The sequence below is a fragment of the Callithrix jacchus genome, chromosome 12, assembly GCF_049354715.1.
Source record: "Callithrix jacchus isolate 240 chromosome 12, calJac240_pri, whole genome shotgun sequence".
Lineage (NCBI taxonomy): Eukaryota > Metazoa > Chordata > Mammalia > Primates > Cebidae > Callithrix > Callithrix jacchus.
In genome coordinates, this window is record NC_133513.1 from 29,423,909 (window position 1) to 29,435,804 (window position 11,896).

Sequence of the window (11,896 nt, forward strand, 5' to 3'; positions counted from 1 at the left end):
TTGTGCTGAGGGTGAGGAGTAGAGGGGTGGGTCCTCTACTTGAAGATGTCAAGATGGCAGCTTAGGAGGGAACAGGCTAGCCCTGAAGCTAGAGCCTTGGGCTCTCAGGAGCCTGACCCACTGGTTCCACTACATTCCTGTCATCCTAGCACACCCTGTGTCAAACTGGCCTCCACTCTCCTCAGGAATGTCCCCTCACTGCCAACCCAGGTGTCCTGGCCCCCAGCCACTTGACAGTGACAGATAATGGTTCCATTTTCCTGAGGCCATCAACAGCCCAGGCACAGGGCAGGGGACTTAATCTCTCCCATGTCTTGCCCTGTGAGCTTCCTCCTCGGGCTGCAGAGGATGGGCCTGGGTGGGACAGCTGAGTTCACCCAGCCCCTCTGCTGCCTCCGTCATTCCAACCTTCTCCTCCCAGGTCTCCTTCTCCAGAAGCTCCCAGAACTCCTGTGCTCTCTCCAGCCTCAGGGCCACATTCACTGAATGAACTACACATTCACATTTCGCAGACACTTATTGAGCGCCTCCTCTAGGCCAGGGCCGGCCCACTGCAGTAAGAAAGACAAGCCTAAAAACTGCAGAAGCGTGTTGAAACAGACATGCCCCGAGATCAGACCTAACCCAGCCTGGAGGACAGGGGCATCCGAGGGGTGCCTGGAGGGAGGTGATGTAGGAATTGCCTGGTTCGAGGCCCTGGCTGCCAGAGGGGATGCGCCCCTTTGGCTCTTCCCTAAGAGATGAACTAAGTGTGTCCCTGGCGCTCTGGCAGAGGCCGTGGAATGGGCCCACCCTGAGAATTCCAGCTTCGCCTCGTAGCAGCTGGATAACCTGGGGAGCCGCGAGACCTCCCTGGGCCTCATCGGCCCCTGGAACTGTGGAGCCAACGGGAGAAACGGCCTCACGCGGGGATTGAGCCGGGCATGGGCGGCGGACAAACGCGGGTCATTATGACTCAACTCCCCCGGGCGTGCGTCCCAGCGCCACCCCGTTCCCCGCCCCGCGCCCAGCCTAGACCCTCCGACCCCGCCCCTGCGCGGATCGCGAGCTGGAACGCGAGCAGGCCCGGGGCGCGCAAGCCGCCGCCGCATTTCCGGGCCGGCGGGTGCTGGCGGCGGGGGAGGGGCAGCCAGGGCCTGCGCCGGCGGCCGAGTGACGCGCCCCCTCATTTGCATGCGGCGCGCCCATTGGCCACGGCGGCCGCCGGGACGGGAGGCGGGTCCCCTCCCCCTCCCGCCGCAGCGGCGGCAGCAGCTGGGCTCGGTGTAAACAAGTCCAGGCGCCTGCGAACCCGGGCCGGGGGGGACGGCGCCCGCCAGGAGCGCCCCCCACTCCCAGGCCAGCCCACCCCGGCGGACCGGGCCCGGCGCGCCCAGGCGAGGTGAGGCTTGCGCCGTCAGGGCTGCGCGTCTCCCCGCGCCCCCGCCCCCGGCGCCCACCCCCACCCCCGTGCCCCAGGTGAGCCCCGGGGTCCAGGTAAGGCTCCGCGATGCAGGTAAGAGCCCCTGGGCGTAGAGGAGGCCTCGGCGCCCGCAGGTGAGAGCCCCTCCCCTCCTAGGTGACCCTCCACCTTCACGGCGAGGCCTCCCGCCTCCGCCAGGTGGGAGACCCTCCCGCCGATGAACCCCCTAAACTCCCAGTGAACCCTCACTGCCCTCCAGATGAGGTTGCAAGGACCAACCAATGCCTACCCGCCAATGCTCCCCTGAAACTGGGAACTGACAGCCCAGCCCCTCCAAAGCCCCTTCCTCCAGCTTCAGTGCCAGGTCAGCAAGGGTGAGGCAGGAAGCAAGCGGGTGACTCACCCTGGGCTCCTCCGAGCCTCAGTTTCCCCATTGATGCAACCTGAGGCCTCCCCACTGAGTCAAAACCGAGAGCCTTTGGTCTCTGGAGAGGCTACTGGCTCTGGGGAAAGGAGACAGCAGCCGAGTGTGACAGAGCGAGTCCCCACGGCTCTGGGAGTGCCTTGCATGTGTGTGGCCCAGGTCCTGACAGCCCACCTACTCCCTCCCTGGCAGGCACTGGGCTCCCTCTGCTCCCCGTGGGCCGCTCCCCGCGTGGGGCCACTGCCCCAGGCCCCCGCCATGGTGCGGATTTCAAAGCCCAAGACGTTTCAGGCCTACTTGGATGATTGTCACCGGAGGTATAGCTGTGCCCACTGCCGCGCTCACCTGGCCAACCACGACGACCTCATCTCCAAGGTAACCAACCAGGCCACAGTGGGGCTGGAAGTTATAGGGGCTGCCTGGCAGCTCCCCACCCGCAGCCCTGACCCCTTCCTCTCTTCCCACCCTCCCACCCTTTAGTCCTTCCAGGGCAGTCAGGGGCGTGCCTACCTCTTCAACTCTGTGTGAGTATCTGGCCTCCCTTCTTGCTTTCCCTGACCTCTGTTGTGACCTGTGACCCCTGGCATCCTGCTGAGACTCCCAGAATTCCCCGGTGCAGGCAGGAAGCTGTGAACATCGTCTCTTGGATGCTCAGGACAGGCACAGTGCTTGAGGGGGGCCCTGTGATGTCAGGACTCTCCCTGGGACTTCCCTATGTCCCCACAGGGTGAACGTGGGCTGTGGGCCAGCCGAGGAGCGGGTGCTGCTGACCGGCCTCCATGCTGTCGCCGACATCCACTGCGAGAACTGCAAGACCACTTTGGGCTGGAAATATGTGAGTCAGCCACCTTTGACCCCAGGCTAGCTTTCGATCTGACCTTCCAACACCTCCTCCTGACAAGCAGTCCTCCAATAACCCTTCAGATTGCATAGGCCCAGCTCACACAAGTCAGACCATCTTTTCATCCCCGACCACGTTCTCTTCTCTAGCACCCTGCAAGGGCTGTAAAATTTTTCTCTTAACCCAACCCTCCTCTCCCAGGCACTTGCATCCCCATTTGAGAGTCAGGATATCATCAGAGTCACCGTTTATTGAATGCTATGTGCCATGCACTGTTGTGTGCTTGGCATCTATTATTTCATTCAATCATTGCAGCGATCCTGTAGGTAGAAGCTATTATTATCTCTACAGAAGAAGACAGGGAGGCCCAGAGATGTTAGGTAACTTGGCCAAGATCACACAACTGGTAAGTAACAGAATAGGGACCACAATCCAAGTTGGTTGATTTTTTTTTTTCACTCCAAACCCTTGGCCACCAGCTTATATTATCATTCAGAGGATCAGAAAAATTGCCCCAGACTCCACAACAACCTTGAGCTTGGATTCACCAGCCTCCCTTTCCGTAGCCCTCACTGCCACTGCTGCTGTCCAAGGTCTGATTTCACTACCCTGAGTCTCATTTCCTTATCTGTCAGTGGAAGATAAAGCCACTGCCTAGCACCCAGGATTGTTACAGGGATCAGATTAGATGTGGCAAACAAAGATGCTTTTGGGACCCTGCAAGGGACAGGATTCTTCAGGCGTCGCTTGGAGCTGTGGTGCCTCTGTGAGATGGATGGCCCAGGCAGAGCCAGCCAGCCAGCCCTGACCTGAGCTTACCACTGACCCTGCCACAGATTGACTCTGTCTCTGGACAGGTGGCTTGGCCACTGTGGACCTCTATCAAATAAAGAGCTGGCCTAGACCAGAGGTCAAAAACTCAAGTGCCCGCAAGGCCAAGTGGATACTGTAGATGTGTAAAGGGCAGCATAGATTCTAGGGGCGGGGGGTTGGGGGTAGGCTGGGCCAAACTGGAGTGAGCAAGGCCTGCATATGTGTGTGTGTGTGTGTGTGTGTGTGTATTAATTTTTTTTGAGACGGAGTTTCGCTCTTGTTGCCCAGGCTGGAGTGCAATGGTGTGATCTTGGCTCACTGCAACCTCTGCCTCCCGGGTTCAAGTGATTCTCCTGCCTCAGCCTCCCAAGCAGCTGGGATTACAGGCATGTGCCACCAAACCCAGCTAATTTTGTATTTTTAGTAGAGACAGGGTTTCTCCATGTTGGTCAGGCTGGTCTCGAACTCCCAACCTCAGGTGATCTGCCTGCCTTGGCCTCCCAAAGTGTTGGGATTACAAGCATGAGCCACCGTACCCAGCCTGGCCTGCCTATATTTTAATACTTTATTTTTATTAAACCCTCTGCTGTCCAAAATGGCCATGAAGCCACCAGTTTGCAAACTCTGAACTGTGAAATCTTTTAGCCACTTCCCTGTCTTCTCTATTGGAGCCATCATTAGTACTTAAAAAGTACCTTCGAGTCAGGAAGTTCTGTTCTACGTATGAGAAACACAGCCATGCCCCTCTGGTCCACAGTTTCCTCATATGTAAAATGGGGCCACTCATGTCCACTCCCCAACCCTGTGCCTTGTGGTGAGACTGTTGCTCCCGGGATGACAGTCCCACCCCTCCTTTTAGGAACAGGCCTTTGAGAGCAGCCAGAAGTACAAAGAGGGGAAGTACATCATTGAACTCAACCACATGATCAAAGACAACGGCTGGGACTGACCCCAGCTCCTCGACGCATGTGGTTCCAGACCGGCCTGGCCGCCAGGGAGCGCCACCGGCTTCCCTCTGCCCGAAGGGAGCTCTGGACCCTCAGGGCCCCTGCAGAGGACGAATCCGGCTCCTGTACATATATTTTATTGCATGCACTGTGACCTTGGGGGGAGATCAGAAGGGGGACGACGCCCCCACACCTCCTGCGATCTGGCTGGCTTGGATCTCGTTTTTTACCCCTTCCTGCCCCGCCTGCCCTATAGATATGGCCTGTGTGCTGCTCCCCTGGCCCCAGTGCACCGTCTGCTCTGTGAACTTCTCCTCCCACCAGGCCCCTCTTACCCCACGCGTGTCTGCCCCCCTCGTTCTGTAGCGTTTGTACATAATAAAACAATGGAGTGGAGACAGCCCAGGCTCGCGTGCACTCCGGGAAGGGGGAATTCAAGCGGAGATTTCTGCCCCTATAGACCTGTGCGGTCTGAGCCCCAGCGGGGAATGGGGTAGGTACGGCCGTCCAAGCTGGGGCTCCAGGAACCGGGACGGTCTCACTGTCGGCGAAGGTCCTGAGCCCACACTGGCTGCCTACGCCTTGACCATGTTTGGTCTGCGTCTGCTCGGTTGCAGCTTTTGGCCTCCGCCTAGGGTCAGCGACCCCGGGAGGCAACCGCGTCCCCGACCCAGCAGACCCTCGCGGCCGGACTACAACTTCCAGCGGCCCCCGCGTGGTCCGTCCGGCTCCTTCGGGCGCTGGGCCTGCCGGGAAGTGTGGTTCCGAGGGTTCCTCAGAGCGGGACCTTCTGGGAAACCCTGGCGCGAGGCGTCAGAAGCTATCAGACTGTTTGCGCCTCTGAACTTTTGAGGCTTGGCCCAGGGTGGAGTTTTTTATTTTTTTAGCATGGGGACCAGGGAAGACTCCGGGACTAGGGCCTCGGCTGCGGCCTCCTCGCGGCCCCGAGATCCCTGTGAAATCAGTTCAGGCCGCGTCCCTCCAGCCTGCAGTTTCCTTCTGGTCATGCTGCTTCCCTCCAGGGCCTGTCCTCCAAGTGAGGGAGGACGGAGGGCGGTCACCTGCCAGAAGGTCTGGGGCGCGAAGGTGTGCCTCGGGACTCCAGCCTCCGTCCAGGTTCCAGGCCCCGCCCCCCAGCTTATCCTTAGGCTGGGCTCCCCACCGTGGGAACGGGGACCAGCTGGCCGGAAGCGCCAAACTGCGTCCCTGTCCGAGCCCGGGGGATCAATCAGGCCGAGGAGTTAATTATGTAATGAGGGGGCAGGGGGTCGAGGCTAATGAAGCCGCCCGGGGTGGGGAGGGAGTGGAGGAGGGAACCGTACCCAGGTATCCGGCCCCCTCTCGGACCCCTTCGAGGCCCCAGGGGTCTCCACCCCAGCCCAACTCCAGGGCCCCAAAGAGGGGAGGGGCTGTGATCCTAGGTCTGGAAGGGGCTGAGCTGTGAGCTATAAAGGGGGCATCTCACAGCACCGGGGGCTCTAGGCGGCGGGACCTGAGGCCAGACGGAACTACAACATGTACCATCCACGAGAGTTGTACCCGTCCCTGGGGGCCGGCTACCGCTTGGGGCCCCCCCAACCCGGGGCAGACTCCAGCTTCCCACCTGCCCTAGCTGAGGGCTACCGCTACCCTGGTGAGCGTTGGGACCAGCTCCTGGGTAGGAGAATGGGGGCACTGTGGCCCTCAGCTGGTTCCTCATTTTTCCCCGACTTCCAGACCTGGATACCCCCAAACTGGATTGCTTCCTCTCCGGGATGGAGGCTGCTCCCCGCACCCTGGCCGCTCCCCCACCTCTGCCCCTTCTGCCCCCTGCCATGGGCACAGAGCCGGCCCCATCAGCTCCAGAGGCCCTCCATTCCCTCCCTGGGGTCAGCCTCATCCTGGAGAACCGGGAGCTATGGAAGGAGTTCAGCTCTGTGGGAACAGAAATGATCATCACCAAAGCTGGGAGGTGAGGGGCTAGCCAGGGTCCGTGTTTCTGGTGGGGGGGTCTCTTGGGAAAGGCAGAGTCCCTGGGGAGGGGGATAGGTCTGGGAGGTTCTCTAAGGGGGTAGAGCTCTGCCTAGGCTTAGAATCTATGGCCTGGGGGTAGGGGGTACTCTGTGGTTGGAATCAGGAGTCATTCTGTGACAAGGGTCAAGGGTCAGTCTGTGGAGTCTGTGGCTGAGTTTAGGGACCAATCTATGGCAAGAGTCATAGGTCAGTCTGGGGCAGGGTCAGGAAGTCCCGCTGGCTTATAGGTTAGTGTGTGGCCTAGATCAGCGTTCAGACAAGGACAGGGGGTCAAGGGCCAGCCCAGTGACCAGCATCAGGGAAGTCTGGCGATTTGAGTAGGAGTCAGTATGTCGAGGTTCAGTGTCAGTATGCGCCTTGAATAGGAGTCAGTATATGACTAGGTTCAGGATCACCCTAAAGGCAGGGATGTGGTCAGTGTGTAGCCTGAGTCGAGATCTTCATCTAGGGCAGGAGCTCAAGCCCTAGCACGGGAAATCCTCAGCCTTACTGCAGGCAGCATATTTTTTCTGAAGGAAGTTCATATAAAAGCTGCAGATTCTGGTGTTGGAGTCAGGGGAGGAGAGGAGGGTGGGGACACGAAGCTCCTGGCAACATTTCAGGGAGAAAAGTTAGTCACCCCTGCTTCTGTAAATAGGCTTTGAAGGGTAGGAATCATGGCTGTCCCTAACCTGCCGTGTGACAGATCACCTAACCCATCTGTCCTGTTTCCCCAAATGTAAAATGAGAAAGAAAACCTTCCAGCTCTAAGATTCTGCCCTCTGGGTTCTTTTTTCCTTTATTATTATTACTATTTTTTTGAGACTGTTGCCCAGGCTGGAGTGCAGTGGCGTGATCTCTGCTCACCCCAACCTCCGCTTCCAGGGTTCAAGCGATTCTCCTGCCTTAGCCTCCCAAGTAGCTGGGATTACAGGCGCATGTCACCATGTCCAGCTAATATTTGTATTTTTAGTAGAGAGGGGTTTCACCATATTGGCCAGGCTGGTCTGAAACTTTTGACCTCTTGATCCTCTCACTTTGGCCTCCCAAAGTGCTGGGATTATAGGCATGAACCACCACACCTAGACCTTTTTTCATTTTTTAGAGACAGATCTTGCCTTGTTTCCCAGGCTGGAGTGCAGTGGTGCAATCATGGCTCACTGTAATCTTGACCTCCCAGACTCAAGTGACCCTCCTGCCTCAGTCTCTAGAGGAGCTGGGACTATCAGTGTGCACCACAGTGCCTAATTTTTTAATTTTTTGAGGCCGGGTGCAGTGGCTCACGCCTGTAATCCCAGCACTTTGGGAGGCCGAGGAGGGTGGATTACGAGGTCAAGAGATCGAGATTATCCTGGTCAACATGGTGAAATCCCATCTCTACTAAAAATACAAAAAATTAGCTGGGCACGGTGGCGCGTACCTGTAATCCCAGCTACTCAGGAGGCTGAGGCAGGAGAATTGCCTGAACCCAGGAGGCGGAGGTTGCGTTGAGCCGAGATCGTGCCATTGCACTCCAGCCTGGGTAACAAGAAGGAAACTCCGTCTCAAAAAAAAAAAAAAATTTAGAGATGGGGTCTCACTATGTTGCCCAGGCCGGTCTTGAACTCCTGGGCTAAGAGATCCTCCCACCTTGGCCTCCCAAATGTGTTGGGATTAGAGGTATGAGCCACCGCCTCCAGCCTGCCCTTTGGGTTCTAATTCCACCACCCTGGATGTTTCTCTGACAGCCCTGGGGAGCCTGCCGCTATGTCCTGTTGCTGGTGCTGGGCTCACCCCTGGCCAGTGGGTAGCTCCAGGCCTCTCCTGTTCCCTCCCTTGCACAGGCGCATGTTCCCTGCCTGCCGAGTGTCAGTCACCGGCCTGGACCCGGAGGCCCGCTACTTGTTTCTTCTGGATGTGGTTCCAGTGGACGGGGCTCGCTACCGCTGGCAGGGCCGGCGCTGGGAGCCCAGCGGCAAGGCAGAGCCCCGCCTGCCTGACCGAGTCTATATTCACCCCGACTCTCCTGCCACGGGTGCCCATTGGATGCGGCAGCCTGTGTCCTTCCATCGTGTCAAGCTCACCAACAGCACGCTGGATCCCCACGGCCACGTGAGGCCCAGGCTGGGACTCCAGGATAGGGGATGGGGGTGCTAGAAGAGAGGTCAAGGCTGAGGCACAGGGCAGGGAATCATTCCCATTTCTTCCCTCCCAGCTGATCCTGCACTCCATGCACAAGTACCAGCCCCGCATACATCTGGTTCGAGCAGCCCAGCTCTGCAGCCAGCACTGGGGGGGTATGGCCTCCTTCCGCTTCCCCGAGACCACATTCATCTCTGTGACAGCCTACCAGAACCCACGGGTGAGTGCCCCTGCTTGAGGGGGTGGTGGCGCCCTGCCCAGGCCACAGGAGCTTTGACCCTGGACGTGTGCTCCCAGATCACACAACTGAAGATTGCAGCCAATCCCTTTGCCAAAGGCTTCCGGGAGAACGGCAGAAACTGTAAGAGGTGGGCATTATTCATTCGCTCGTTCATGCATTCAACAAATGTTTATTAATCGCTCATGGTGTGCCAGGCTCTGTGCTGGACACAGTGGAATGCAGTGGTAAGTAAAAACATTCATTCTCTGACTCAGCAAATACTTATTTAGTACCTGCTTTGTGCCAGGGACACTTCCAGGAACTGGAAAGAAATCAAAGCAAACCAAAGCCCCTGCCCTCATGGAACTGACATTCTAGTGGAGAGAGCAGACAAGAGAAATAAATCAAATGTGGTCTGTTAGGAAGCTAAAGAGAAGAGAAACCAGGCGTGGTGGCTCATGCCTGTAATTCCAGCACTCTGGGAGGCCGAGGCGGGTGGATCGGCTGAGGTCAGGAGTTCGAGATCAGCCTGGCCAACATGGTGAAACCCTGTTTCTACTAATAATACAAAAATTAGCCAGGTGTGGTGATGCATGCCTGTAATCCCAGCTATTCAGGAGGCTAATGCAGGAGAATTGCTTGAACTCAGGACATGGAGGTTGTAGTGAGTCAGGTGCCATTGCACTCCAGCCTGGGCAACAAGAGTGAAATTCTGTCTCAAAAAAAAAGAAGAGAAATCAATCAGGGAAGCATAGGAAGGACTGGGGTGAGGTATTAGAGGCCTGGAAAGGCCTCAGTGGTAAGAGGACACAAGAAAAAGAGCTGAAGGAAGTACAGGAGGGAGCCAGGTGGGTATATGGCAGAGCATACTAGGGAGTGGGAACAGCATGTGCAAAGGCCCTGAGGTGGGACTGTGCCTGCAGCGTGGCATGAGTGGGGAGTGGGTGAGGAGTCAGGTAGGGGATGGAAAGCCAGGTTATGTTGAATAGTAAAGGTTCAGTAAGGCCATGGGAACTGTTCTAAGTACAGCCCCTCAGAGTTGGCCCCTGCCCTCAAGGAGCTTAAGAGACAGACATGAACCAAGGAGTCACTCCATCAAATGCAAAAGTGGAACAGTGACAGATGTTACGAGGGTGGGGTATGTGCTCTCAGAGGTCAGGGAGGACTTCCTTGAGGAACCTGTGCTTGCACTGAGACAAGGATGGGTTTGGTGGTTCATGGCTGTAGTCCCAGTGCTTTGGGAGGCTGAGATGGATCACTGGAGCTCAGGAGTTGGAAGCTGCAATGAGCTGTGACCGTGCCACTGCACTCCAGCCTGGGCAACAGAGTAAAACCCCATCTCAAATTTTAAAAATGACAAGAAAGCCAGGCATGGTGGCTCATGCCTGTAATCCCAGCACTTTGGGAGGCCGAGGCAGGTGGATCACCTGAGGTCAGGAGTTTGAGATGCCTAACATGATGAAACTCCTAAAAATAAAAATAAAAATAAAAAAAATTAGCCGGGCATGGTGGCTTGTGCCTGTAATCCCAGGCTACTTGGGAGGCTGAGACAGGAAAATTGCTTGAACCCAGGAGGTGGAGGTTACATTCCAATTTGGGCAACAGAGGGAGACTCCGTCTCAAAAAATAAAAAAGAAAAAAGATTTAACAGATGAAGAGCGGACAGAAGAGGGTTCCAAAGAGAGGCTGAGAGTGGAGATGGGGCAGAAAGATGAGCTGGGTGAGACCATGCCCTGGTCTTTTTGCTGGGAAGGAGTTTCCATTGATACTAAACACAATAGGAAAGCATGGAAGCTTCAGCAGGGACTAAATCCTAGCTCTGCCACTTTCTACTTATTTCATTTTCTGGCCTTCAGTTTCTTCATCTGTGAAATGGGTATAATGATGGCCCCTACCTGACAGGGTCCCTGGGAGGGTGAAATGCCTGGCACTGGTTAAGTACTTATTACTACGACCATGGCCATCATCATCATCATCATCACCACCACTGTTCCCCAGGGAGCGAGACGCCCGTGTGAAGAGGAAACTGCGGGGCCCAGAGCCAGCAGCCACAGAGGCCTGTGGGAGCGGAGGTGAGTGTAGTCCCGATGGCGATGGGGCCAGGCCCGAGACACCGATCCTCCGTAGCCCAACCTCTCCCTTCCCTTTCCCTAGACACCCCAGGTGGTCCCTGCGACTCCACCCTGGGTGGAGACATTCGTGAATCAGATCCAGAGCAGGCCCTAGCCCTGGGGGAAGCCACCACTGTCCCGGTGCCTCCGTGCGGTGGCCCCAGTGCCGAGGCCTACCTCCTGCACCCTGCAGCTTTCCACGGGGCTCCCAGTCACCTTCCCACCAGGTGAGTAGGACAGGGGACCAGATGGTGCTGCGGGTCCCTCTGCCCTGCTCTGACATCCCTCTCTCCATGTCAGGAGCTCCAGCTTCCCGGAGGCTCCAGACTCTGGGCGCTCAGCCCCCTACTCAGCTGCATTTCTGGAGCTGCCACCTGGGCCAGGGGCCTCTGGGTACCCAGCGGCTCCGCCAGCAACACCCTTTGCCCCCCACTTTCTCCAAGGGGGCCCCTTCCCTCTACCATACCCTGGGCCTGGGGGCTACCTGGATGTGGGCTCCAAACCCATGTACTGAGCCAATGCTGGGCCCTTCTGCCTCCATCATAAACCTCCTGCTCCCTTCCCCCAGCCCTGGAGCCCCCTCACCTCCACCGGCCCCATCCCCCACACCAAATGGCTGCCTTGGGCATGCCCCCCACCCCCCAACTTCACACCTTGATTTCACTCCCACCCCCCTCTGGCTTCAAAGCCCAACCAAGGCTGCTGGGAGTCCAGCTGGGGCCAGCTTCCCCTTCCCGCCTCTCACCTCTGTGTGAATGGAGGGGACTCTGCCTGGCCAAATGGGGCCACAGACCAGCATCCCCACCTCTCAGGCCTCTCCATGGACTCTGGGAGGCTCAGTCCCCACCACCCCCAACACCACTGGTGCAGGCCACACCAGTCTGTTCTGGGACCAGAGTATTTTTGTTAATAAAATTCAAGAGCCATCGTGCTAAGGAAACATTGGGCTCATGTGTTTGGCCCTGGGCGGGGCAGGGTGAACAAAGGCTTTGCTAGAAGACCCAGGCCCAGATCTAAACCTGTGT

General features: G+C 57.5%; 2 protein-coding genes across 2 annotated transcripts; both read left to right on the plus strand.

Annotated features, from left to right (window-relative positions):
• Positions 1-908: 908 nt before the first annotated feature.
• On the plus strand, positions 909-4,827 carry YPEL3 (yippee like 3). Its single transcript, XM_002756034.7, is given in 6 exon segments — positions 909-1,359; positions 1,362-1,381; positions 2,019-2,201; positions 2,307-2,350; positions 2,553-2,661; positions 4,340-4,827. Coding segments are annotated over 6 exon segments (882 nt in total). The 5' UTR covers positions 909-923; the 3' UTR covers positions 4,430-4,827.
• A 358-nt stretch (positions 4,828-5,185) lies between these two features.
• TBX6 (T-box transcription factor 6) lies at positions 5,186-11,811 on the plus strand. Its single transcript, XM_002756035.6, has 8 exons — positions 5,186-6,060; positions 6,144-6,378; positions 8,243-8,510; positions 8,614-8,760; positions 8,838-8,908; positions 10,759-10,832; positions 10,915-11,098; positions 11,172-11,811. The coding sequence occupies exons 1-8, from the start codon at positions 5,943-5,945 to the stop codon at positions 11,383-11,385; spliced, it is 1,311 nt and encodes a 436-aa protein (XP_002756081.3). The 5' UTR covers positions 5,186-5,942; the 3' UTR covers positions 11,386-11,811.
• The last annotated feature ends 85 nt before the right edge of the window (positions 11,812-11,896 follow it).

What these genes read in the sequence shown, in the direction of transcription:
- TBX6 (XM_002756035.6), top strand. Translation starts at nt 5,943, where the DNA reads ATGTACCATCCACGAGAGTTGTACCCGTCCCTGGGGGCCGGCTACCGC. An exon ending in TGAGGGCTACCGCTACCCTG is followed by an intron (nt 6,061 to 6,143) that starts GTGAGCGTTGGG and finishes CCCGACTTCCAG; the next exon opens with ACCTGGATACCCCCAAACTG. An exon ending in CAGCCTACCAGAACCCACGG is followed by an intron (nt 8,761 to 8,837) that starts GTGAGTGCCCCT and finishes GTGTGCTCCCAG; the next exon opens with ATCACACAACTGAAGATTGC.